Consider the following 24,794-nt stretch of genomic DNA (forward strand, 5'->3'; position numbering starts at 1 on the left):
AACTCCAATATAATGCCGTAACTTGTGACTGCACACTGGTGCAGCAGTCACAAAATCCATCTTTTTTGGTAGAAAAAGAAAGGCGACAAGAGCACCCTTGTAGTTTTGGCTCCAGAAAAATGCAGTTGTCGGTCTTTGTTTACCTTCTGTGGCTGCTCAAAGGCTTGTTGGAGAAAGAAAAAACCCGCTGCTTATTACTATGGTGAAATATAGAGATTGAAACGCCGCCGGAAGCGCAAAGGGAGCGCAGAGTGTCCGCCATATCGGGTGTGGCAGGTTTCCTTTTTTTTGTTGTTGAATCACCGGAAGCAAATGATCAAACGATTTAAAAAAAAACCCTAATGCTAATAATAATAGGTGAGTGGATTAAAGACAGCAGAAATAGAAGGGAAGAACGAAGACGCAAAAAAGAGGAGGGGTGGTTGGCGCCTTATTTCCGCCACACTCAATATGTCGGGTGCGGAAAGCAGCTATTTCCCCCCTTATGCGCGCGCGCAGAGTCTGTTGCGTCACTGAAAGGCGCCCCGGCTGACAGGAGAGCGGCGGCGCCTTAAGATGACGGACAGTGTGACACCTCAGTGTGTGGCAAAGAAGTTGGACGGTGGTACGCGGGCAGGTGAGAGTGACGGACTGCCTTACCTGGGAATCTTTCTTCAGAAAGAAATGTTGGTGCCACTTAACCCGTTGCCCAACAGATAATATATCTTGGAACGAAACTCCCACCAGCATCAGCTGCAATAGCCAGGGATGGTGGGAGCCGCAGCATAAAAACACTTGGAGGGCGCCAGGTTGGGGAAGCCTGGCGGAGGTGTGAGGGAAAAGGTCAATGCGGGCGGTGGGTCTGCACCCAGCTCGGCACTTTCTGGTGGAATGTGGCTTGTTGTTATTTATTGAATTTATATACCGCTCTATACTAGGGTTACCAGATGTCCCCGTTTCCCAGGGACAGTCCCCGGATTTGCAAATAAATCCCCGGATAAATTCCATCCCTGAAATGTCCCCGGATTTCATCTAATATCCCTGGGAAATGCAGTAGCGGCTGTCTCAGCAGCCCAGAGCAGTTGGCTCTGGCTGGCTTCAGGAGCTGCTGGGAAGTCCCCATATGATGGTGGTGCAGGGGCTCTAAGTTGCAGCTTTTGGGCTGCCTCCACCTTCCCTGACCCCAGCAACTAAGCTGTGAAGGGAGGCTTCATGCTGCCTATCGAAACAGTTATGCAACGGGAAGCCTTCCTTCCCAGCTGAGGGATCCCCACCTCCTCCTGCTTGCACGCAATGGGATTGGGGCTGCTCCAATGGGATTGGGGCTGCTCCGATGGGAAGGGAGGCATCACACTGCCTGAGCCTTGCTGCCGCTGCTCTTGGCCCTCCTCCTTCCATGCCTGGCCCACCGCCCACCGCTTCCCCCCCACCACCGAAGAACCAAGAACTCGGGGGCTGCCCAGGCTCATGGAGAAAGGAGACAGAAGCCTCGGAGGAAGGGGGAAACATGGCGGTTGAGGTCAAGGCGGTGGCCACCCCTCTGCCACCACCATAGCTGCAGCATCAACGTCCCAAACGCGTTTTATTTATTTATTTATTTATTTTTATGAGAATTTATTAATTTTCCACATTAAACAACAAATACACAAATAACAAACCACACATCAACAAATACAACAACATTACAATTACAATAACAAAAACTTAAAAGAACAAAAGAAAAACTTATACACAAAAGTACTTAAACACTGCAAACTAGTTTAAACAACTATTTATTTATTTATTTAAAGTGCCCCCAGATTCATTGAAAAAAATCTGGTAACCTTACCCTATACCCAGGGGTCTCAGGGCGGTTCACATAATAAAATCAAGGTATAAAACCACAAAATACAGAATAAAAATAAAAACAACAACCCAATAGCCCCCCCCCCCCAAAAAAACACATTTTAAAAGGGCATAGAATGTATGACCAAACTGCAGGAGGCAGGAGTCCTTGGCGTGCTCTGGTCCATGGGGTCATGAAAAGTCGGACACGACTAAACGTCTAAACAACAAGCATGTAACTCAGATCAACCAAAGGCTTATCCTGAACATATGTGCGTTCTCAGAGTAAAACCTGCTTTGCTTCTCTTTCCGTCCTTTAATTTCCAGTGTTTTGCTCATTTGCCAGCTGCTGACTGGGCTATGGGACTTTTGCAATAATGGGAAGGAGCTACTTTGTGGAAGAAGCAGTTGGGCAGTATCTGTCGGAGCTCTCCACCAACTCGCAAGCCCTTCTCACCGGCCTCTTGGTAGGGCAGGTAAGTTTGCTATGTGTGTGTTTGTGTGTGTCGAGTGGGACCTTATCCACCAACCCTGCTTTCTGTATCATTGTTGTGGAAACCTCTTCTCTGAATAAATGCTCATAGAGTTTTATCATCATCATCATCATCATCATCACATGTTAAATTTGTTTGTTGCTGCTGTATCTTGCCCACGACTTACAACCAACCAAATGGATAGACAGACAAATGACCCCACATAGATGCTTTAAAACCAAGTAATTACAGTGGTGCCCCGCTAGACGAAAATAATTCGTTCTGCGAAAATTTTCGTCTAGCGGGTTTTTCGTCTTGCGGAGCAGCAATGACAGCCACGCTCCGCAAAACGAAAAAAAAAAAGATGAAAATTTTTCGTCTTGCGAGGCAGCCCCATAGACTTTTTCGTCTAGCGGGGCATTCGTCTAGCAGGGCACCACTGTACTCCTTAAGTTACAATTGGGTGTTTCCAGCTGGCAATTAATAGTGTGATTCTATTACTGTTTATACAGATATAAGCTTATCCTTGTTTATTGGTAAGTATGTTTTGGGTTGCATCTTAAAAGCACAATCCAACAGGAGCGTCTCTTCTGTACATGCCCCATGGAGTTCACACAGGTGAATTTCCTGCTGGTTTGTGCTCTTTTGGAGCTGTTCCACTGAGTTACTTTGAGACCGATCTCTTCTTGAAATGCCAGAGAATAGTAGTTTAGAAGGGCTGTCTTTTTTCAGTTGTTGCAGAACGGCAACAAATCAGGTTATTTGAGGTTTATTATATTATTCTTACATTTTAGAAGCATTATGTTGAAAACCAAGTTATTTTCGGCCAAATCTTGTGTTAAATTTGATATAATGTTAGCTGCTATTATGTTTCCCAGAGAGGGACTAAGTTTTGGGGTGGGGGGTTCATTATGGAAACTACTCACAGTTTGAGCCTATGAAGTGACTGAATTAGGCACACCAAAATGCATTGATTTTAGCCTTTTTGCAACACTATTTGTGTGTATACATATATACACACGTTTTATGGTAGATGAACAGTTGTAAAAGTGCTGAAGGGTTGAACTTGGATTCTTTTCTCTCTCCAAAGCTACTTCCTTCCTTCCCTATTTCTAGTGTTCCCAGCAAAGAGACTATGTTGTCCTAGCCATTCGAACACCTCCAAAAGAGGAGGAAAGTAAAAGCAATACAAGTCGTCGTTCAGAATTGTCTAATATTGATGAAGAATGGATCGCAGCACACGCCAATCAGGTCATAAACATTCAGTTGTTGCAGTTGCTTTCATTCTGAAAAGTGCTGTTTTTCTTGTAATGCTGTTTCACTTTGATAATTGGTTTCTTAAGCTACTGCTAAGTACTGTGTTCTTGTAGTTTATAGTCTGAAACTGTAGACCTTCACAAATATTAGAATGCTACGCATACCTGTGATAGCTGTAAACGTAGCTGACTCCTGGTACTTCATATCCTGACATCTTCCTGTCTGTTTTGACTTCTGATGCGGCCTTAACTGTACTTTTGGTCCTAATTTTCAAACAATCATAACTTATATATTGGATAGACAAGGTGTTCACCATGATCACTGGAGTATTTCATAAATTGGAGGGCCATTGCAAGTATGTTTTTACTTGCATTATTATCTTAAGGAAGGCATGGGCAATGTGTGTAATATAATATGACGACGACAATTTATTCAATTTATATACTGCCTTTTATCAAGAGATCCTGAAAGAATATTTCTTTGTTAGTTGGTTTGTTAAACTTGTAGCCCACCTTCCTACATAGGTAATGGGGAGAGGTTGTGATTTATCTGAGGCCACCCTGAGGAGCAATTTGAAACTGGGTTTCCCTGTTTCAAGCCCCGGTTGCTAGGTGCTGTGCCATATTAGAGTATGTTGTGGTATTTAATATACTGCTTAAGAATGTGGAAGTTTGACAGAATACTGTGAGTAATGAAAATGGGGAAAAAATTATAATTGAAGAAGATCCCTATAGCTTGTATAGTTTTGCTTGACTATTGTATTGGAATTAGGGTCTTGTAACTGCACAAATGAGAGGCAGTATCTCTTGAATAGCAAAAGGAGGTCACTACCAGTAGACCTTATGTTGCCCATTCCTGAATTAATGTCCCGTAGATGTTGCATTCATGGGCTTAGCAGATGTCACAGGTGTAGCATGCTGATTTTTATCTGCTCTGTTTTTTCTACCATGATTGCTGCCACCGTTTGAACTCCCATCGGTCATTGAAATGTATGTTATACATGGTTAGAAATTGTCAGTTGAATAACAGTGACGCTGTTTGTGTTTGTCTGACTTGGTAGGTGTCGCGAATGCTTCCTGGGGGATTGCTGGTCCTTGGTGTCTTTACTGTTGCAGCTCCAGAGCTGGCAAAAGAAATCCAAAATACCCTAAGGAAGGTAAAGGATAATACTCCTAGCATCCCTCTGGACTGGGGTGGGAACTCTGTTACCCTCCAGATATTGTTGCACTTCAACTCTCATCTGCCTCAGCCAGCTGACTGTGGTCCAGCAACGTCTGAAAGGCCACTGGTACACCAATCCTATCCTAGAAAATACTACTTGAATAGCAGTTAGACTTCATTGTTTTCTTAAGCATAGTGACCAAAGTGGCTTACAACCGTTATGTGTGTGTGGAAACGCTATAATCAACATACAGTACTAGCATACAGACAATGCATTTAATAAAATAACAAATGAAATCTGATAAAATAGAACAGTAAAGCAGAGCAGCAGCCCATAAAACGAATCAAAAGCCCTACAAAGCAACAAGATAAAAAGACTCTACTTAGCAGGCAAAATGAATTTTGGGAAGGGAGTTCCAGAGCCGGGGCACAGCCACCAAAAAGGCCTTCTATACAAGCCTTTGCTGCTAGCAGAGCAGAGAGAGTAGCTTCCCCTTAAGGTCTTAATACCCAAGCAGGTTTGTGTGGAAGAGTGGGACAGTTCAATCGGATGAGCAGGAGCCTCTTAATCTCGGTTATGGGTTTGGGCAAAAAGATTCCTGCTTTGCCGGGGGTTGGACTAGATGACCCCTGAGGACCCTTCCAGCTCTACAGTTCTGTGATTCTAGGTCCCCTAGTGCTGAAGTGTTCAGGCATTGTAGAGGGATAAGGCATTCTACTTCCTCAATTTGGTACCCTTCAGATGTTGCTAGATTGCAACTCATCTAATCCTTGCCCATGCTGGCTGGGGCTGATGGGAGTTGGAGTCCAAGAGCATTTGAGAGGCACCAGGTTGGGGAAGGCTGCTGTAAATCGTGACACTACTACAAATGTAATAGAGGCTCCTAGAAAGTAACCTTCACGATTATAAACTCGGGAACATCAGTTGCAATGGTGACATGTTTTCTGCAGCTAAGATTTCCTTGAATTGCATGCGATGAGTAGGTAATGTTCTGGCTTAGAAATTATACTTAGCTTTCGACTTTAGCCATTATAACTTGAATAACAGGTGTGTCCCGTCCCCCAATTATGTGGAGGTTACGTTCCGGACACCCGTGCCAATCAGTAAAATTGCGTAAAGTGCGGAGCATAAAGAGGGTGTGTGTATAGGGCAGGGAGGAGAGAGACTTACCCTGGAAATTGCTCAGGGGCCGCTGCCCAGCCTGCTTGGCTGAGGGGAGCCAGTGCGCATGGCAGTGGCGCCTGGCCATGGAAGGCGAGGGCCAAGTAGGGTGCCCTGCAGAAATGGTGCCAGAATGGCATAGGTAGGTGGGTTGTGCCTCCCACCCTGTGCTGCGGATCGATTGAAAGCCACCTTCCCTCCCTTGCACAGGAGGCCCCAAGCAAGAGAATGTCAGTCTATTTATTTACCGTATCGGGCCGAATATAAGCAGCACCCAGATATAAGCCGCACCTTTAAAATTGGAGGGGGGGGGGGCAGAAAGAAAAAAAAAGAAAAAATACCCGAATTTAAGCCACTCCATTCCTGGCTGCTCCTGGCTGCATACGGGGTGAGGTGGGGGGGAGGAGCCACGCTGCGTTGCTGGCCAGGGAGAGGACGGAGGACTATGCGCAGGGCGGCCGCCGCTTTGTGGGGCGGCCGCCACTGTTTGCCCCATGCTCCTGGCTGCATACTGTAAGGTCGCGAATATAAGCCGCACTTTAACTTTTTGCGGTTGGAATTTGGGGGGAAAGTGCGGCTTATACGGTGTTTCATGGTGACCTGTGTAAAAGCAGTTGCACAGTTGTGCGTATGTGGGGTGTGTGCCCTGTACTCTTCCTATTTCTTTTTTTAATGAGAACTAGAAACCAGTCTTAACTCTCTTCTTAATTCTCTCCAAGCTTGTGTTTTCAGTAGAAAAATCTGTAGCTAGAAAGAGGTTGTGGAACATCTCAGAAGAAGATGTGTCTGACAGAGTGGCTCTTCATCTTTGCTCTGCTACAAAGAAGTATCCTTTTTTCCCCTTTACATTAAAATTAGGACCTTCAGTTTAATGTGTAGAATAGAATAGAATAGAATTTTATTTATGGCCATAGGCCCATACAAGTAAAAAACACATAGATAACAACTTGTGCAAGTGGGAACAACAGCCGCTAAAACACCACAATACCATAAAATACAATAAAATAGAATGGCATACTACGCCTTAGTTAGCTTGTAGTGCTCCTTGGCATCGCTTTTGGGTAAGGACAGCGACCAGGAACCTTGCCACTTTCAGGGTCGTATGAGTATCCTTATCCTGCAAGATTTGGGCGAGGTGGAATTCTGGTGGGGTACTCTCTAGTTTCTGTATGATTGATCCCAACAGTTTAATGTGTAAAATAGATTTGATTGTGCTCTGATCTGTCTCAATTAGATAGCTCATGCTACAGTCTTATGCACAATTACTCCTACGCTGTTTTGGAACACAATTCAACTTGCTTCTGAGTAAACCTGCACAGGATTGTGCCACGATCCGGTTCTTGGTCATGCTGTGTGCCAAAGCCCGTGCTGCCCCTCAGCCCGTGATCAATAGCTGCAAAGGAAACATAACACCAAAGTTCACCAACATTATGCATTTGTAGATACAGATGGATTTGTGGGTTTAACTTGATGTCCACATTGTGAGCTACACACTATGAGAAGATTGAAAGAAAGACGATAGGTTTGGATTGCAGCCTCGCAGTCTATCTTGCTCCCCTGCTCCCTGTGCCACTGCCACATCTGCAGCCCTGCCATGCATGGCAGCTGGGGCGAAACGTTGTGGGGGAAGCAGATAATCGTGCTAGCTTGGAGGTGGTGCAGTGATCTCGCCCAGATCAGGCCCCGTGCTGTTATGTGATGGCAGTGAAATCGGATTGCAATTTAACAGCTCCTGGACCAAATCAGTCCCTCTCTTAGAAAAACCCAGTGTGTCCAAAACCCCATTCTGGGACTTTTGACTGGCTGCAACTGGTGGAAACGGCCAACGACCCTTCCACCCACAAAGTCAGCAGGCTTAGCTGGGAGAAGAGGTGGTTTAGACAGTTCTTTCTGTTGGATATGGTTACTGGTTATGAAAAGCAAACCGAACAAATTATTTAACATGGCTCTATTGGGTTTTTCTGGATTACAGGGCTGGGTGCTTTAAATGTAGTAGGATCAATGTGGCATCTCCTTAAGTATTTGGATAAATGCATAAAGTTTGCCACATTTCCTGCTACTTCCAATTTACCGCTTAGAATACGTGGTTATTCTCCTAGTGCTGCAGAGTTAGCGAGTGTTTAGCCACAGCTGGGAATACAGACACTGCCATGACATAAAGGAACGGTTAGAAAATGACTTCTTTTTACAAGTGCTTTTTAAATAACATCCTTTAAGCACACTTGGTTATTATTCCTCAATTTGGAACGAATACTTTGCCGCACTTACGATGTACAAGATCCAAAGGTAAGTTGTGTTTGCTTGTAGGAGACGATGATGTTAACTTTAGGCTTAATTTGGCAGGGAACTGTTTTGCAAGTCCTGCTTCAAATGATTGGAGGATTCCCTAAAGCTATTGCTGTACTCAGTAGACTAACTCTCATGCGCTTCAAGAGAGCCTGCTGAATACATTTTCTTGGTGGAATGGGCTGGTCTCTCTCTTGCAGTTCTTAGCAGCTTGCATGAAGCATTTAACTTCAGATGCAGCGGTAACACTGCCTTAGACTGCAATTCTTTGCATGTTAATCTAGAGTGAATCGCTTCTGGACATACTGTGAGAGGGGAAAGTATTTGATCCCTTGCTAAATTTGCCCATTTGCCCTCTGACGAAGAAATGACCAGACCCTTACAGCAGGTGCTTCTTATCGCAGCTCATTACATGCAGTGAAGATACCAGGTAGCCTGACATCTGGCTGGTTGATAGGGGATCAAATACTTATTTCACTCATTATAATGCACATCAACCTCTGACTTTTGTCTTCTGGGTTCCTGTTGTTATTCTGTCTCTCACAGCTACAAGAAACCTACTATTAAAATTATGGACTGATCATTTCTTTGTCAGAGGGCAAACAGGCAAATTTAGCAGGGGATCAGATATTTCCCCCCTCCTCACTGTGTATGCGGGTAAGCATATGTAGATTGTTCAGACTCTGCAAGAAACATTGAATTATTTCCTTTATAATTTATCCTCTCCTCTCCTTCTGTTCCCTGCCCCATTTAGAGTACGGCCAAGCCAGCAGACTGGAAATATCAGCATGGCCTTGCCACGTCATGGCTATCGTTAGAATGCACAATTAATGCTAATATACACATCCCGCTACCAACGACCTTGGCCAGCCACGACTTAGAGAAAAACACAAGGGTAACAGAACACTTGCTATGCATGACTTCCATCTTGTTAGTTTAAGCTAATATTTATATTTTATATTTATGCTGTGAACTGCTCTGAGATCTATGGATAAGGGGCGGTATACCATTTTAATAAATCACAATGATTAAAGTTAATGTATGAGTTTGGCCAAACTGCGGGAGGCAGTGGAGGATAGGGGTGCCTAGCGTGCTCTGGTCCATGGGGTCACGAAGAGTCGGACATGACTGAACGACTGAACAACAACAACAACAACAACAACAACAAACAACAACATATTTATATGTTGGCTAGAATGATGTCTATTGTATATAGCTCTGTTGGATTCTGCCTTTCCTTGCTGCTTTCTGAGCCTGGACTCTGCCTATTAAGCCACTTGGAAGATTCAGGCCAGATTTTAAAAATACTTCTTCACACAGCGCATAGTGAATGTGGCGGCCCTATGTTAAGGTGCTGGTATGAGCACTTCTGTAGATGTGTTTACGTATGACATGTTTTAACTGTATTTTGGAATCTAAAATCAAAAAGTGGGCCACGATCAGCTGTTATGCAGCCCTTCTTAAACTCATTGGCGCAAGGGTGGGGAGCATTTGGCCTTCAGATGTTGTTGAACTACAACTCCCATCAGCCTTTACCATTGTCATGCTAGCAATGGTAGTTCTGGTTCAGCAATATCTGGAGGACCAAAGGTTCACCATCCTTGCCTTGGAGGAACGGCAGGATACAAATGTGATTTTTTAAAAAAAGTTTAGGGTGTCTGATGATTGAACTGCCCTCTATTGTTCAAGCTTCCATGATGATCTCATGTAAATAAAGATATATTGGGCTGAACATTAAAGTCATGGATTGTTCACCAACGCAACATGCTTCCTTTTCTTTTGTTTCTGCTTTAAAGAATGGATTATCACGATGGGCCAAACAGATAGAGGAAGGTGTATTTCTGATCAATGGCCAAGTTAGAGAGGAAGATGCTGATTTACTGGAAGGGCAGGTAAGTGCTGAACAACGGAGTCTTAATGCTGGCATAGGTCACAATGTTTAGAGAGGTATGTGTTTTCAGTGGACAGTTTAGCATAGCTTGACTTATTTTGGAGATAATCATGCTATTGCAGGAAAGGTGGCCAAATGAGTCTCAAATACTGAAGCCATGTGTCTCTTCTGATCAAGCAGTATTTTAACTGTCCACATGGTAGTAAGCAAACCATGCATAATGATTTGCCAATTGACCAGAAGAACTTCACACACTGTGATCAGAAGGTCAGCGGTGCGAGGGGTGAGCTCCTGTTGCTCTGTCCCAGCTCCTGCCAACCTAGCAGTTCAAAAGCACACCAGTACAAGAAGTTAAATAGGTGCTGCTGCAGCGGGAAGGAAAATAACATTTCAGTGCGTTCTGGTTTCCATCATGGTGTCCCGTTGCGCCAGAAGCTGTTAAGTCCTGCTGGCCGCATGACCCAGAAAGCTGTCTGCGGACTAACGCCGGCTCCCTCGGTCTGAAAGCGAGATCAGCGCCACAACCCCACAGTCGCCTTTAACTGGACTTAACCATCCAGGGATCCTTAACCTTTTACCTTTATGCTTGGTAACTGGTAAACTGTGTTCCTCCTTTCAGAATGTTCATGTATCTCTCCGAGTCAAGGGCAATCGCTTTTCATGCAGAAGATTCCATCTTCGCTCTCCGAAATTTCCAGTTAGAGCTAGGAGAGACCCCTGTCTGAAATCCTGGATAGCCACAGTGTAGACAGTTCTGAGCTAGATGGACTAGTGGTCTGATCTGGTATGAGACAGCGTTCTGTGGGGGGAAAAGAGCTATCCCACTAAGATGACTGTCTTCCCTTTCAGACTTCTTTTTTACAGCAAGTTATTCTGCATCTCCATGCATTGGTCATTCTTTCACCACCAGTTTGATTTACTTAGTAGTCTCTGTGTTTATTTTCTGAACCTGCATACCTAATGTTTTGGGGCTTTATATAGTGAAATGTATTTTGAGTATAAGGTAAAGGGACCCCTGACCATCAGGTCCAGTCGTGTCCAACTCTGGGGTTGTGCACTCATCTCGCTCTATAGGCCGAGGGAGCCGGCGTTTGTCCGCAGACAGCTTCCGGGTCATGTGGCCAGCATGACAAAGCCGCTTCTGGCGAACCAGAGCAGCGCACGGAAACGGCGTTTACCTTCCCGCTGGAGCGGTCCCTATTTATCTACTTGCACTTTGACATGCTTTCGAACTGCTAGGTTGGCAGGAGCTGGGACAGAGCAACAGGAGCTGACCCCGTGGCAGGGATTCGAACCGCCAACCTTCTGATCAGCAAGCCCTAGACTCTGTGGTTTAACCCACAGCGCCACCTGAATATAGTCCCAAGTAACCACCATAGTGCTTTGTAGCCTTGACTGCTGAGGGCTGAGCCCAAGGATAGAATTTGCGGGGGGTTTTTTGTTCTTCCATACAAATGCAGAATTAAAGACTGTTAGGAGAAAACGTGCAGTTTTTTTATTATTAAAAAAAGTATCCAACATTTATCTTGTAAAATTCACAACACAACAATTCTATCTTTGGATATGCAACGCATGAATTCTTTTCTCTGCCATTTTCCGTGTTTCAATTATCTTTACAGAAAAAATCTGCAAGAGGAAACATGTCATCAGCTACTCAGAGCCTTGATGTTAGGGTTTTAATGCAACTGGTAAGTAAATTCACCACTGCAATGGTAAAAAGAGAGTGATGTGAAAACTCCCTGGTTCAGTTCTATGAATTCACTCGATGGCCTTATGTAATCTGCTGTTCGTTGGCCTCTGCCTCTCCTCCATGGGACAAACAGTAAAGGCCTACAGAATATCTCAGTGGGGAAGGTCACTTCCTTTTCTTCCATGCTGATTTAACTTCCAACAGGATACTTGTCTGAGCTTTATGTATGGGAGCTTAGCAGCTAAGAGATGGAAGCTGGGAAGTCCCCTGTTGAAATCTCCCATACCCTACCTAAATTGTGGAATTTCAGGCAGAGATGCAGAATATAGCACATAATACTTTATAGCTACCATCTCTCAGCATCAGTGATGAGCAGTAGAAGTGCTCTACAAGTGTTTAGTAATAACAGCCTAAACCAGCCTTTCTCAAACTTCGGTTCCCAAATGTTGTTGGACTGAACATCATCCCTGACTGAGTGACTATGGATGACGGGAGTTGTGGTAAACTGTAGGGTGTAAAACTTACTCTAATGGTTGTTGTAGGTTACCTATAGAGATGAAGTTGCAAGTCAAATCAGTTGGGGTCTGTACAGATGTTCCAAGAGGCCAGATGAAAAAGTAGAGGCCCTTATGCTCAGTGACTTGATGTTGATCCTCAAAAGATTAAAATGGCTGTGACAGCAGAGCATCTAATTTTGACAAGTTGTTTTTTAACCGAGACTGAAGCTTAAATCGTGCGTGCTAAAATCTTAATTTATACTGCTGGTGAAAACTGTTGTTCATGGAGGCTGGTCGCTTGCTGATTTCCCTTGCCCCAAATGCTGATCAGTAGAACTTTCAGAATGATAGAAACATCGGTCATCTTCTTGTACAGAGAGGAAAGGGAGTAAGCCTGCAATGTGAATGCTAGAACTAACGTTGCAAAAGGTCAGGTTAAATATATTTTGGTGAGAATAGATCAAAGCATATAAAACAGCCGGAGAATTTTAAAACTGTAAAACTCTGGAAATGTAAAAGTGTTCGAGAAATTGAGAAACCTGTGCTTGAGACTTCTTTCTTTATGTTTTCTCTTTCAGTCACGTAGTTCAAACACCAGATCCACAGCAACAGTCCAGATATGCAGCGGCTCCATAAATCTTAAAGGTGCTTTAAAATGCAAAGCTTACATCCATAATAACAAGCCCAGAGTTAAAGATGCTGTTAAGGTACTTTTGCTGCCCTTCAGTCTACTGAAGGATTTGGTCTTAATCCTTTCATCCCAGATATTTTAGCAAGCAAGCAAGCAAGCAGATTTTATTGTATTTTCAGAAATGAGCCATCATACAATTTCAGCATAAAGGTCCTCAAACTGTTTAGTTTCCTACTGAGCATTAATCCAGAATAACTTTGTAAAAACTAAAAGAACAATAGCATACAAATGAACATAATGGAACGGTATAGTATACAGCTACATAGAGTTCAGAAGGGAAATTCCTAGCTAGGAGTTTCACAAGTATATCCTTAACCTATGTTCATTAAAATTTTTTAGCAGTTTTTGTCAAAACGGCAATTATGGATTATACTGTTCTGAACGTGACATACCTATTCTGTTCAGACAGTAAATATAGTAATTTCTCATCTATTGATTTCCTTCTGAGTTTCAACAGTTAATTGCAAAATTACATTTAGATCACAGTTCCGTTTACGTTTCATGCCCCTGTAAAGATGCGTTTGATCCTCCACAGCTAATGAATTGCATTAGCATTCCACCTTGGGAGTCCAGGATTTGGCTGTCCTCTCCTGGGTTTCTGTATGTCTCAGAAGGGCGCCCTATATCTCACATGGGTCTTGGATAAAGGGAAATATAGCAAGAGCAGGAGTCTCCAGCCTCTTCATCTCCATCATCTTTACTTGCAGTATCTGCCTTCCTGCTCTGCCAGGAGCCACAGTTTTCTTCTGTTAAAGGAACCATAACCAGGTAGCATTTGCAACATGTTTAGAGCTGCCCGTCTCACTTCTGGGATTCTTTTCCATTCTAGAAGATACAGTCTCAGGACTATATTACCCAATCCCATTCTTTGGCCCTTCACCCAAAACTGGACCAGCTATCCGGCCCTGAAGGCAGGCTGAGCTTTCACATATCGCTTGTCTAACCTTTAATATCTCCCTGAGTTGTTGCCCAGTGGAAAGAGGCTACAAACGCTGGAATGTCTTTGTATCTTTTTGTTCTTGCCTTCGCAGGCCTTGAAGAGAGATATAATAAGCACTCTCTCTGATCGTTGTGAAATGTTATTTGAAGATCTGCTTCTAAATGAAACACCAGGAAAGAAAAGTAAGAGCGGGCGGAATTGATTGTATGACTATATCTAGGTTTTTTTTAAAATTGCCTTTGAATTTGGATTTTAAAAAATGAATTCCTTCTAAGGAATAGGAGAACGTGTTTATTTATTAGTGAAAAGAAGGCTGGAGTCATGTAAGTCCATGTGTCTGTGTATTGCATGTGGAAGCTGCTGTCTACACTGCTCTAACAATAGCTAGGTTTTTTCCGAGCAAATTATTCAAACTAGTTTCTCCCCGTTGCTTTTTTTTGGGGGGGGGGGGGCAATGAATGCAAACTTAACTGCTTGCAGCACAATCTGATGCACATGGCCTAGATGTCACTGCACCATTGAAACGGCAATCTTAATAATTGCCTGCAATTTTCAGTTGCCCCTTTAGGTGGCATAGTTTGTCTATGTATGTGCATGCTTTTGCATATTATGGGCCAACTAACTTTGCTTCTTAGAGTCAAAACAAATTGTTCAGGATCGTTTCCCTTTCTTCGAAGCATTCTGCGCCCTCAAGTTTGCTTTTTGTCATATATTAGCCAAACTTCCCAGACTGCAATAGCGGATAATCATTGTCAGTTTATTGCACTAAAAACGAATTGCAAAGCAACAGGGGGCAGGAGGAGGGGGAGACATTTGGGACATTTCTTCCCCCTGCCCTCCAATACAGGAGAGCAAGTAAAACATCCTGGGTAAATTTTTGGTGGGAGCTTCCCACCTTCTTCAGCAAACTGCTGCTTCTTTTGCACATCACTTGGCCTTGGTATCAAAAGTTAGGAGCAGACCCATTGAAATGAATGGACTGGTCCATTTATCTCCTTGCTTCTACTTTGAGTAGAACTTGGTTGGCTACAATTTAATATATAAAATCTCTCTTCCCCACCCCCGGAATAAATCCAGCTTGGAAGAACAGTCAGTCGCTTCAGCAAGCTTACAGCCTTAGGAGAGAATTTGTGCAGCTTTACTGAGAAATTATATTTTCCTCCATGTCTGTGGGCTGTTCTGAGTGACCAGTCTCTGTGGCGCAGGATAGCAGACTTGAGACCCCCTTGGCACAGCCATGCCAACACCGCTGCTAGTTGGTCCCTTCTACCAGATAACTCCTCAACAGAGCTTTCAGACATCTATTCATTGTCAGCACCAATGCTACGGAAGGATGCAAGTTGGTGGCATTGTTATATTGTATGTTTCATTTTTCAAATTTGATACCTCACCAAGTAATCCATATGCTTCTTGCAGCACCCGCAGTGCAGTTGTAAGTTAAATTAATATAAAATTGAGATTGCATAATGAGGGCATGTGAAACACCTATACAGACATAGCACTGAGGCAGCATGAACAAATAAATGCTTGAGTATATATATAGCAGTAGTCACAATGTCCCTTAGTGATGTTTAACAAGGCCTTTCCTCTCTCCCTATTTTATTTTTTTATATATTTTTTTTCTAGATTCTGAACAGGAGTACCACACCTTGCCTTGCAGAGTGTTTGCTCCCATTGTTGGGTCCAGCGTGTTGCTGTGTGACTATAAGTTTGGAGACGAGACTGCCGGGGAAATCCAAGAGCGCTTCCTTGAGATGCTGGATCAAGCTGTTCAACCAGAGGATTTGCAGACAGCTGAGGAAATGAATATGGGTAAATATAGCCACTAAGTTAAGAGGCGGATTACGCTTTGCCAGGAATTACTGAGAAGCTCAACCTGTGGAACAAGCAGAGCTTAACACTGGCTCCTAAAATTATTTTCTGCCTCAAACTTGAGCCTCAACAAGGGATGTCCAAGCAAGAGGGAAAGTTGGGTTTAGGCTATTCACTTTCATCCATATAGGTCTAAATGGTGGCGTTGCTGGAAGCACGGTAGCGGGGGGGTCTGCCAGAGGTCAGTACTAAACAACGAAACTCCAAACATAAAATGTAAGAGAATACTTACATGATTTTAATAACATTTATTTTTAAAGGCCTTGCACTCAGTCCGAAAATGGGAACTTCTCATTCACCCTTCTGAGTAAAGGCCAAGCTAAAAAAACAGGGTATAGGACCCCTGACAGTTAAGTCCAGTCACGAATGACTCTGGGGTTGCCGCGCTCATCTCGCTTTACTGGTCGAGGGAGCAGGCGTTTTTCCGCAGACAGTTTTTCCAGGTCATGTGGCCAGCATGACTAAGCCACTTCTGGCAAAACCAGAGCAGCGCACGGAAACACCGTTTACCTCTCCGCCGGAGCAGTACCTATTTATCTACTTGTACTTTGACGTACTTTCAAACTGCTAGGTTGGCAGGAGCTGGGACTGTCGACCTTCTGATCGGCAAGACCTAGGCTCAGTGGTTTAGACCACAGCGCCACCCGCGTCCCTTACAAAGGCCAAGCTTGACGTGGCCGAAACCATCCCAGGTGGAATCTTCCAACATCAATCTTTTCCTGAAAGCAACACCATGGGACTTTGAATGATCTCCTCCACTTCCAGTGTTGCAGCCCCAATCAAAATGGCACCTGAGCAGTATGTTTTTCCTTTTGCAGCTAATAGCACTTGGGCAGTATTTGAATTGGTGCCACAGCACGGCAGGAAACGCTACAGCCCCAGTCCAAATCAGAACAAGAAAGTTGATTTTGGAGATCCAGTCAGGAATCTCCTGCATTACGCCTAGTTAAACCACAGAGCCTAGGGCTTGCTGATCAGAAGGTCGGCAGTTCGAGTCCCCACAATGGGGTGAGCTCCCGTTCCTTAGTCCCAGCTCCTGCCCACCTAGCAGTTCGAAAGCACGTCAAAGTGCAAGTAGATAAATAGGTACTGCTCCAGCGGGAAGGTAAACGGCGTTTCTGTGTGCTTCTCTGGTTCACCAGAATCGGCTTAGTCATGCTGGCCACATGACCCGGAAGCTGTACGCCAGCTCCCTCGGCCAGTAACGTGAGATGAGCGCCGCAACCCTAGAGTCGGACACGACTGGACCTAATGGTCAGGGGTCCCTTTACCTTTAAAAGAGCAAAAGACTTGTTTGTGTAAATCGAAAACTGAATATTCAGGGTATAAACTTGGAAAATAGCCCTTGCCTTTGGCTATGGTCCTGGCATGAAAGCAAGGACAATGGAAAGGAAAAGAGGCAACACAACAGCTAAGAGTTCTAGAAACTTGAGTTGTTTGAAACAAGGCGATTCTGCCCTCTAATATAGATTATGTTGACTACCTTATACAATGGTACCTTGGTTTGCGAACAGCCTAGTTTACAACCAATTTGTATTATGACCAATTCGAACCCAGAAGTGTGTGTCCTGGTTTGCAAATTTTTTTTTATTACAACCCGGTTTTTTTGGAGGCCCCATTGGCGAAAGTGCACCTTGGGTTACAACCTGTTTTGGTTTATGAACGGACCTCCAGAACGCATTATGGTTGTAGACCAAGGTACGACTGTAGCTCTCTATTTTGGGTCCATAGTGCAGTCCTTATTCTGTCACACATAGTGACCCACTGTTTCTGGAGCTCTCCTGTTCTTCTCTGATTAGCTTTCTTAACAGTCCCTAAAACAAATTAACTTGGCCCACTTTAGAAGTTTGTAGTTGGAATTAATAAACAATCCATAAATTAGCTTGCACTAAAAACAACAACAACACCCTAACTTGTTTGGATATGGAATTTGCTATGCTTTTCTATTCTTTAGCATAAGGAAATACGTTTTGCATCAGGAATTGGCTTCGCTAAATCCCTGCTTCTACCATCAAGGGGTTAAGTCCTCTTGAGTAGATCAACACAAATAAGATTTCATTGAGGGTAATCCCTTCTCCTGAACTCTATTATCTAGTGGAAGACCTAATGAACTCAAGCGATAGGTTTTCTGGCCTCTACAGAGCTGTGTAGCTGTGAGTCACTTTTGAGTCGCTTCTGGCGTTATTGTTAAGATAAAGCCTTCCTAGCATTTTTAGAACCTGAGATAATGAGGTTGAAGCCTCATTTCAGTGGTCGTGGTGTGTAAGTAAGGCCCATGGCGGTAGGTATTCTGTACTCGGACTAAATTACACAGATGCATTTTGCATATGTTTACTTGCAGCCGAGCTTCTGATACTACAGTTTTCCGAAGAGTTTGGACAAGGCTGTGTGCTACTGGGCAAGGAGGGGAGACAAGTGTGTGAGAATGGGATTAGGGCGAATCCACAAAGACCATTTTTGTATCTTCTTTCTTAATCTAGTTGAAGTAACCCCCCTGAAGGAATTCCAAGATGTTGTGCCAGAGAAACGGTTGACTAAAGAAGTGCTTCTGTTGAAGCTTCATCAAAATATAGGTATGTAGGTAGGCTTCCAGCAATTGCTCTTGCACTATTGGAAGCAATGAGTGGTATTCAACTCTAGTCCTACTTGGAGTAGACCTGTTGCATTTATCTGCATGGCTAATTTAGATTCATTAATTTCAAAAGCTCTACTCTGAACAGGATTTTGCGAAATACAACCCAGGGGGAAATGAGAAACGGGTGCCGTCGTTGTGGTTTATGCCCCAAATGAGCATTCTCTCTACAGTGCATCAGGTTAAGCTTCCCCATTTCAAAGGTCATTTGTGATGCCTCATTGGGCATAAAGAACTGAGGGTGGCATGACAGGGTCCTACTAGAACAGAAACGCAGTCTGTTTTGCCAGTGTTTTGCATTTACTTAGCCTCCGCTTTAGGAAACTGCATGCCAGCAGGGGCACAATTATAACAATTCATTAAAGCAACGGAATTCAAATGCCTGCTGTGTTAACCTGAACATTTGTTTTAATTGCTTTCTTTCCTTCAAAACAAAAACAACTTGCCAAGGCAGCAATCCTGTATCCATTTACCTGGGAGTAAACTTCACTGAAATCGGTAGTACTTCGTTCTGAATAGACATGTATGGGAATGTACTGTAAAATGGGAGTGGTTTTAGTTTGGGAACAAGTATCCGTTCCTCAAAGCGTGGGCAAGGTGGCAGGACAAACTACTAGGCAATGCCCTGATATAGCTTTTTGACTGTTGGCCTTAGAGCCGAGTGTAAATAAAATTATAAGCACATGGGAGCGACTAGAGAAAGTAAAAACAAAACAACACACACGCACAAATGGAAAACGCACAAATTAAGTTTACACTCTCCCATCTTTTCTGTTCTTTCTCACTTGCTGTCTCTCTTAATATCTGTTATCTGAGTCTTTTGTGGTTGTGGTTGATATCTGTGATGCCTGAATCTTCGAGTGCAAAAGAATAGAATGAGTTATCCATGTCAGAGGCCTCGGATAGATCCCTGAGCTAAGGAAATGGCAGTTGAAGAAAGGGCCTGGGATTAGTCAGTGTACAGAGAGGAAGTGTTATTGTCACATGTCGGGTAAAGCCTTTGCAATGTACGGTGGAGCAACAGGATTTCACTTGCCCTGCCTTGCCTAATGTGCTGCATGTCATGTGTAATTGATGTGTAGATGTGTCAACACCTTTATAGTGTCTATGAATCAGCTCTGAAGGTCCTGCCTCTACATTTTGTGGTAATGTTAATGTGCCTGAAATTTGGAGCTGATCTAGCCCAGGTCCAGTCAATTATCTCTCTATCTTTTTATCTGCAAGCTGAACCTAACCAGCAGAGATCTTGTAAACCTCAGTCTGTTTCCAGACCTTATTTGAACAGGGGCAGTAAAAACTGTCAGCCTCTCTGCATATTCCGCCTCATAGTGTGGGACACCCCACATGCTCACGCCTTTCAAGCTTGCTGGGTGAAGGTCATGTATCAATCGTGCCCACATAAATTGCCGTATTTTTCGCTCCATAAGACACACTTTTTTCCTCCTAAAAAGTAGTGGGAAATATCTGTGCGTCTTATGGAGCGAATGGTGTTCCCTGAAGCTGAATTGCCCAAGGGCCAAAAGAGGATCATGCTTTTTATTTTACAAAGAGAAAAGGAGGTGTTGAAAGGACCCCGCTCAGCAGCCGATCAGCAAGAGATCAGGAGAGAGATAAGAGTCCCCGGCTCCCTTTCAGCCCCGCCCTCCATTGTTGAATGTGCTGCAGAGGGAGGTTGTTTGTTTCCCCAGCGACATGTGACTGGCTGATTAGATTATCTGTCTGGAAACTGTAGAAATGGCTCCCTTTCCTTTAGAAGCTGCAGAAATGTGAGTTGAACCCCATAAAACAGAGCTTTTCCTCTTTGCTTTTCCCCCTTTGCAAAAGGAGCTTTGCTTTTCCCTTTGCAAAAAAAGCTGCAAAACTTTTAGCTAATCCTCAAAAAACCAGGGATTTCCCTTTGCAAAAAAAAGCTGCAAAACGTTTAGCTGATCCTCAAAAAACCAGGGCTTTTAGAGGAGGAAAACCAGAAAATCTTTTTTTTTCTTGTTTCCTCCTCTAAAAACGAGGTGCGCCCTATGGTCCGTGCGCCCTATGGAGCGAAAAATATGGTAGATTTTGTGCACAGACTTGTCAACTACATGTTACATCCAACACAGAGAAGCAAGGTGGGGCCTGGAGAGAATCTGTGCGATTGTGCGGCATGTTGATTTTGTATACTTGCGTTGTGTGTGACGGAATTGAGAAAATATGCGTATCATTGAAGAGAATGGAAATAGCTATCTGAACATATTTTGAATGTTAGCTAGCGAACAAGTACTGTGTTTCAGGGACTTTCATTGTGTCTCTGCTAATCTCTTTCCCACTCCTTGCTTTTTGACAATCAAGTTCTCCTTTTTACGTACTGAATTTGCGTTTCCTTTGTCGCTTTTTAGGAGTGGTGGTAGCAGTGGCTGTCGCAATATCCGCAGCAGCCTTCTCCTTCAACTATTTCAGCGACTAGGCTTCAGATGCTAAGAGCCAACCTGAAAACTCCCGCCGCCCCAGATGCCCTCAAAAGATGCACGCTTCCAGAACCGATTGCTTTAACAACCAAGTGTGTCACCTAACAATTCCAATTAGCAGAAGCTATCCTTATTTAGAACAGCTATCCTGTTTCTGCATGCCATAGTGTAGGTGGAATGTTTTTTAAGAGGGTGGGGGGGGGGAGGAGACCAACACTATCAACTGGCAGATTAATACGACATTACTTTCCCAAGTTCACAAAGAATTTGTCAAATGTCTGCTTACCTTTCCGCTTACTAATTAAAAGGACCATTGTTCAAGTTGTTATTTTGTGTTTTCCTAGAAATGCTGAAGCTGTGTGAGATTGTGCAAAGTGTGCATTCTTCTTTAAACTGCCCAACACTTTTAAAAAAAATACCTTAAGAGTCCTTAGTTCTCCCCCTCCCCCTGTTTCTGTGAACATCACTGGGGTGTCTAGGAGAGGGTTTGGCACCCATTCCTGCCTTGGCAATCTCCTGGGTTTGCATGCCAATGGTGTGCGGGGTCAAATGCAAAAGGGGCCAGAATAATGGGTGTGACTTTTAGCTGTGTACAATAGGCTACATTCCAGTTTCATTAGTTTAAGAAAAGGTAGCTGGGCCCTTTCCTTTTTCATAGACACACATTCCTCACGATTTCCTTAAACCGCAGCAGCTAAGCAGGAGCCTATCGAGGTGTTGCGTTTCCACGTAGCGATTTAATACCCCATTCTATTTTGTAAGCGAGAGCTGCAGTCATCACTTGGCCCTCCGGCTTGTAAAAGAGAGAGCCAGTGTGGTGTAGTGGTTAAGAGCGGTGGACTCGTAATCTGGTGAACCGGGTTCGCGTCTCCGCTCCTCCACATGCAGCTGCTGGGTGACCTTGGGCTAGTCACACTTCTCTGAAGTCTCTCAGCCCCACTCACCTCACAGAGTGTTTGTTGTGGGGGAGGAAGGGAAAGGAGAATGTTAGCCGCTTTGAGACTCCTTCGGGTAGTGATAAAGCGGGATATCAAATCCAAACTCTTCTTCTCTTCTAAAAGCTTCCCTTGCGTGATTACTCTTCTTCCAACAAGCAACAGGAAAAAAAAGAAAACATCCACAAATGAGAGATCGTGTTCAAAGGGATTCTGAATTTACAGGATGATCATGCCTGTTATCTGGGGGGGATATATTTATGATCTGACAGGAAACCTCAGAAGTAATTATGTCTTACATGCTATTTTAGGAAAATAGCAGTTAAAAGAAAAACGGGGAAAGCCCGGGAATGCAGCGGTTGGAGCCGCCGAAGGCTGATTCATCAGAGGTGTGTCCTCTTGAGGGGAGTGTAGAGTTTGCAACGCTTCCCCCTAGCTGTCGTGAGTTGTGTGCCAGCCCTTCACTTGGAGCATTAGTTAGAACTTGTCTTGAGTGATATCCACCTGTTTAATTCTCAGCCCATCGGTTGTCTCCTTTGCCCTCCGTTCTTAGGCACATGCTGCCCACCGTGTGGGATGGCTCTACAAAGCCATGTGGTTTTAATAACACCGTGCCTAATGGGATTTACACACCTCCGTTTTACACTTGGAAACGGGACACGGAGAAGGTGGGATAGCCTAGGGTGGAACACCTGGTTTATAACATAACACATTCAAGTTGAAGTTCAGGGGCTTCCCCCCCCCTCCTTTCATGAACAAAGGGCAGGAAAGGCCTAGCCCTTCTTTTTGTGTGTGTTTGCATGCTGCTGGGTAAAGTGAATTAAGGCACCTGTGAGGGGTGTGCCTTGAGGGGGAACCCCATTGAGAAGGTGGACGAGGAAGAAGGAAGGGCAAGTCCTTGCTTGCCTCATCTGTGTGGGCTTCCTGCACATCTCTGTAGCTGAGTGCAGTGTAACTGAAACTGTTACAATAATGATAAATTTTTATTTCTACCCCGCCCTTCCCGATCCAAAAACCAGGCTCTGGGCGGCTAACAACAAATATAAGACAATGATTAAAACAACTAAAAAACAGCATAAAAAACAAACATCAGTGGGATCCCCAGGGCTAACTGGCCAAGTTAGTCATGCTAGGCCAGTAGGGAGACCAGGGAGGAATTTTAATGTAGGGACCCACAAGGGTTTCTTCAGAAAAAAGGGAAGGGGAAAAGGAATAGGAATAGGGGATCAGGCTAGATTAAAGGCCAGGCAGAATAACTCTGTTTTACAGGCCCTGCGGAAGGAGGTCAGGTCCCGCAGGGCCCTAGTCTCGTGGGACAGAGTATTCCACCAGGTCGGAGCCAACACCGAGAAAGCCCTGGCCCTTGTGGAGGATAATTTGGCTTCTTTTGGGCCCGGGACCCTTAAACTATTGTTATTTGTGGATAAGTGTTGCCATCAATGGTAGAGGAGGATTTCCCTGATGTAGTGCCAGAAAGTTTTTGCGACCTCCAAAGTATATATTTGTGAAATCACTTTTGTTGATTTTACAAATATAAATTTATAACATTCCAAATTCATATCCAAACATAGAGATTACTCTGAATCTCGAGACTTCCCCCCCATCCCCTCCATGGGTCGAATTGTCAACAATTCCATAGTCTATATTTTAAATCAATCCTTATTATCCATAGTGGGGGTTTTTTTACATTAAAAGTATTATTAAAATCCTGCTAATGTTTCCATCTGCTTGCAGTGGTCTCCTAGATAAATTATATTTCCCCCTTCTTTTTTAAAGTTTTTGTCCTCTTGGTTCCCAAAGGTTCATTTCAGTGATATTACGCCAAAATGTATCTTGTCACCCTGCCATGCTCTCCAAATTTATCCATTTTTTAAAAGAAAATATATGAGTTTGTTTGTGTCCAATACAGTTTTACTGATCTGTGTTTCCCCTCCTGCAATGTCATCAGGTTTTTGTGACCCTGTACCCCTAAAATACGTTCTTATTAAAAATGTGTCATAATCACTTTATGGGTTGGTCCTGTGTCGATGAGGCCCTCATCCCAAAATAAGTTAGCCACCCCTACTTTGCTTGGCGGATCTCGTGTGACTGTTCATCCTAACCCTACCGAATGGCCTAGAGACCTGATTTAGGCTTTATGGTACATCAGGTCTGAATTGTCAATGTGCTCAGACTACGGTACTAAAACATGGATGGTAGTGGCACTGTCTGTATATAAAGACACAAGGGGCACTTTTCAGGGGTCCTACCTTGCAAGACAGCCAGAAGCTAGAAAGTGCATAAGCTTTGATGATAGAACTTAATTCTATATCTAGGCACTTGTCACCATTTGGCAAAAGCACAGGAGGATTCAGTGTTGAAGATGAGGCTGATTTGGGGGGTGGGCTGTAGAAGCATGTTAATTTTGCATCATTTTAGCTTTCCTTGAGACAATTCAGGTTACTTTGGTGCAGAACATTTGGGGTTTATTAGCACATGCACACGCTCTGCTGCCTCTTAATTCCTGTTGTTGTTCAGTCGTGTCCGACTCTTCGTGACCCCATGGACCAGAGCACGCCAGGCACCCCTATCTTCCACTGCCTCCCGCAGTTTGGCCAAACTCATGCCAGTCGCTTCGAGAACACTGTCCAACCATCTCATCCTCTGTCGTCCCCTTCTCCTTGTGCCCTCCATCTTTCCCAACATCAGGGTCTTTTCCAGGGAGTCTTCTCTTCTCATGAGGTGGCCAAAGTACTGGAGCCTCAACTTCAGGAGTCTCCTCCAGCACCATAGCATCAATTCTTTGGCGATCAGTCTTCTTTATGGTCCAGCTCTCACTTCCATACATTACTACTGGGAAAACCATAGCTTTAACTATACGGACCTTTGTCAGCAAGGTCTTAATCCCTATTACCTTATAGAAGGTTATCGTATTCGTTATTTCAGTAAAAATACTGGCAACCTCGAGACCTTAGGTGCGGTCCCTTTATTGCATATTTTGCATTTATTTGTCTGTGCCTTCAGGGCTCCCAGCTGCACTTGCATGGACTGTTTATTGGCCAGGTATGCCTTTTGCTCTTGAAA

General features: G+C 44.0%; 1 protein-coding gene across 1 annotated transcript; it reads left to right on the forward strand.

Moving 5' to 3' along the window:
• Window positions 1-538: 538 nt before the first annotated feature.
• ODR4 (odr-4 GPCR localization factor homolog) lies at window positions 539-21,005 on the forward strand. The gene is made up of 14 exons (XM_033151385.1): window positions 539-616; window positions 2,150-2,279; window positions 3,393-3,527; window positions 4,594-4,689; window positions 6,576-6,682; window positions 8,106-8,142; window positions 8,897-9,037; window positions 9,939-10,034; window positions 11,653-11,721; window positions 12,799-12,927; window positions 13,943-14,033; window positions 15,478-15,663; window positions 18,204-18,296; window positions 20,728-21,005. The coding sequence occupies exons 2-14, from the start codon at window positions 2,181-2,183 to the stop codon at window positions 20,793-20,795; spliced, it is 1,347 nt and encodes a 448-aa protein (XP_033007276.1). The 5' UTR covers window positions 539-616; window positions 2,150-2,180; the 3' UTR covers window positions 20,796-21,005.
• The last annotated feature ends 3,789 nt before the right edge of the window (window positions 21,006-24,794 follow it).

This window comes from Lacerta agilis, chromosome 6, assembly GCF_009819535.1.
Source record: "Lacerta agilis isolate rLacAgi1 chromosome 6, rLacAgi1.pri, whole genome shotgun sequence".
NCBI classification, from domain to species: Eukaryota; Metazoa; Chordata; class Lepidosauria; order Squamata; family Lacertidae; genus Lacerta; species Lacerta agilis.

Excerpts from the sequence above, each read along its gene's own strand:
- ODR4 (XM_033151385.1), top strand. The coding sequence starts at position 2,181 with ATGGGAAGGAGCTACTTTGTGGAAGAAGCAGTTGGGCAGTATCTGTCG. Across the intron at positions 9,038-9,938 it reads ACTTAGAGAAAAACACAAGG|AATGGATTATCACGATGGGC; the intron begins GTAACAGAACAC and ends TCTGCTTTAAAG. Across the intron at positions 15,664-18,203 it reads AGCTGAGGAAATGAATATGG|TTGAAGTAACCCCCCTGAAG; the intron begins GTAAATATAGCC and ends TTCTTAATCTAG.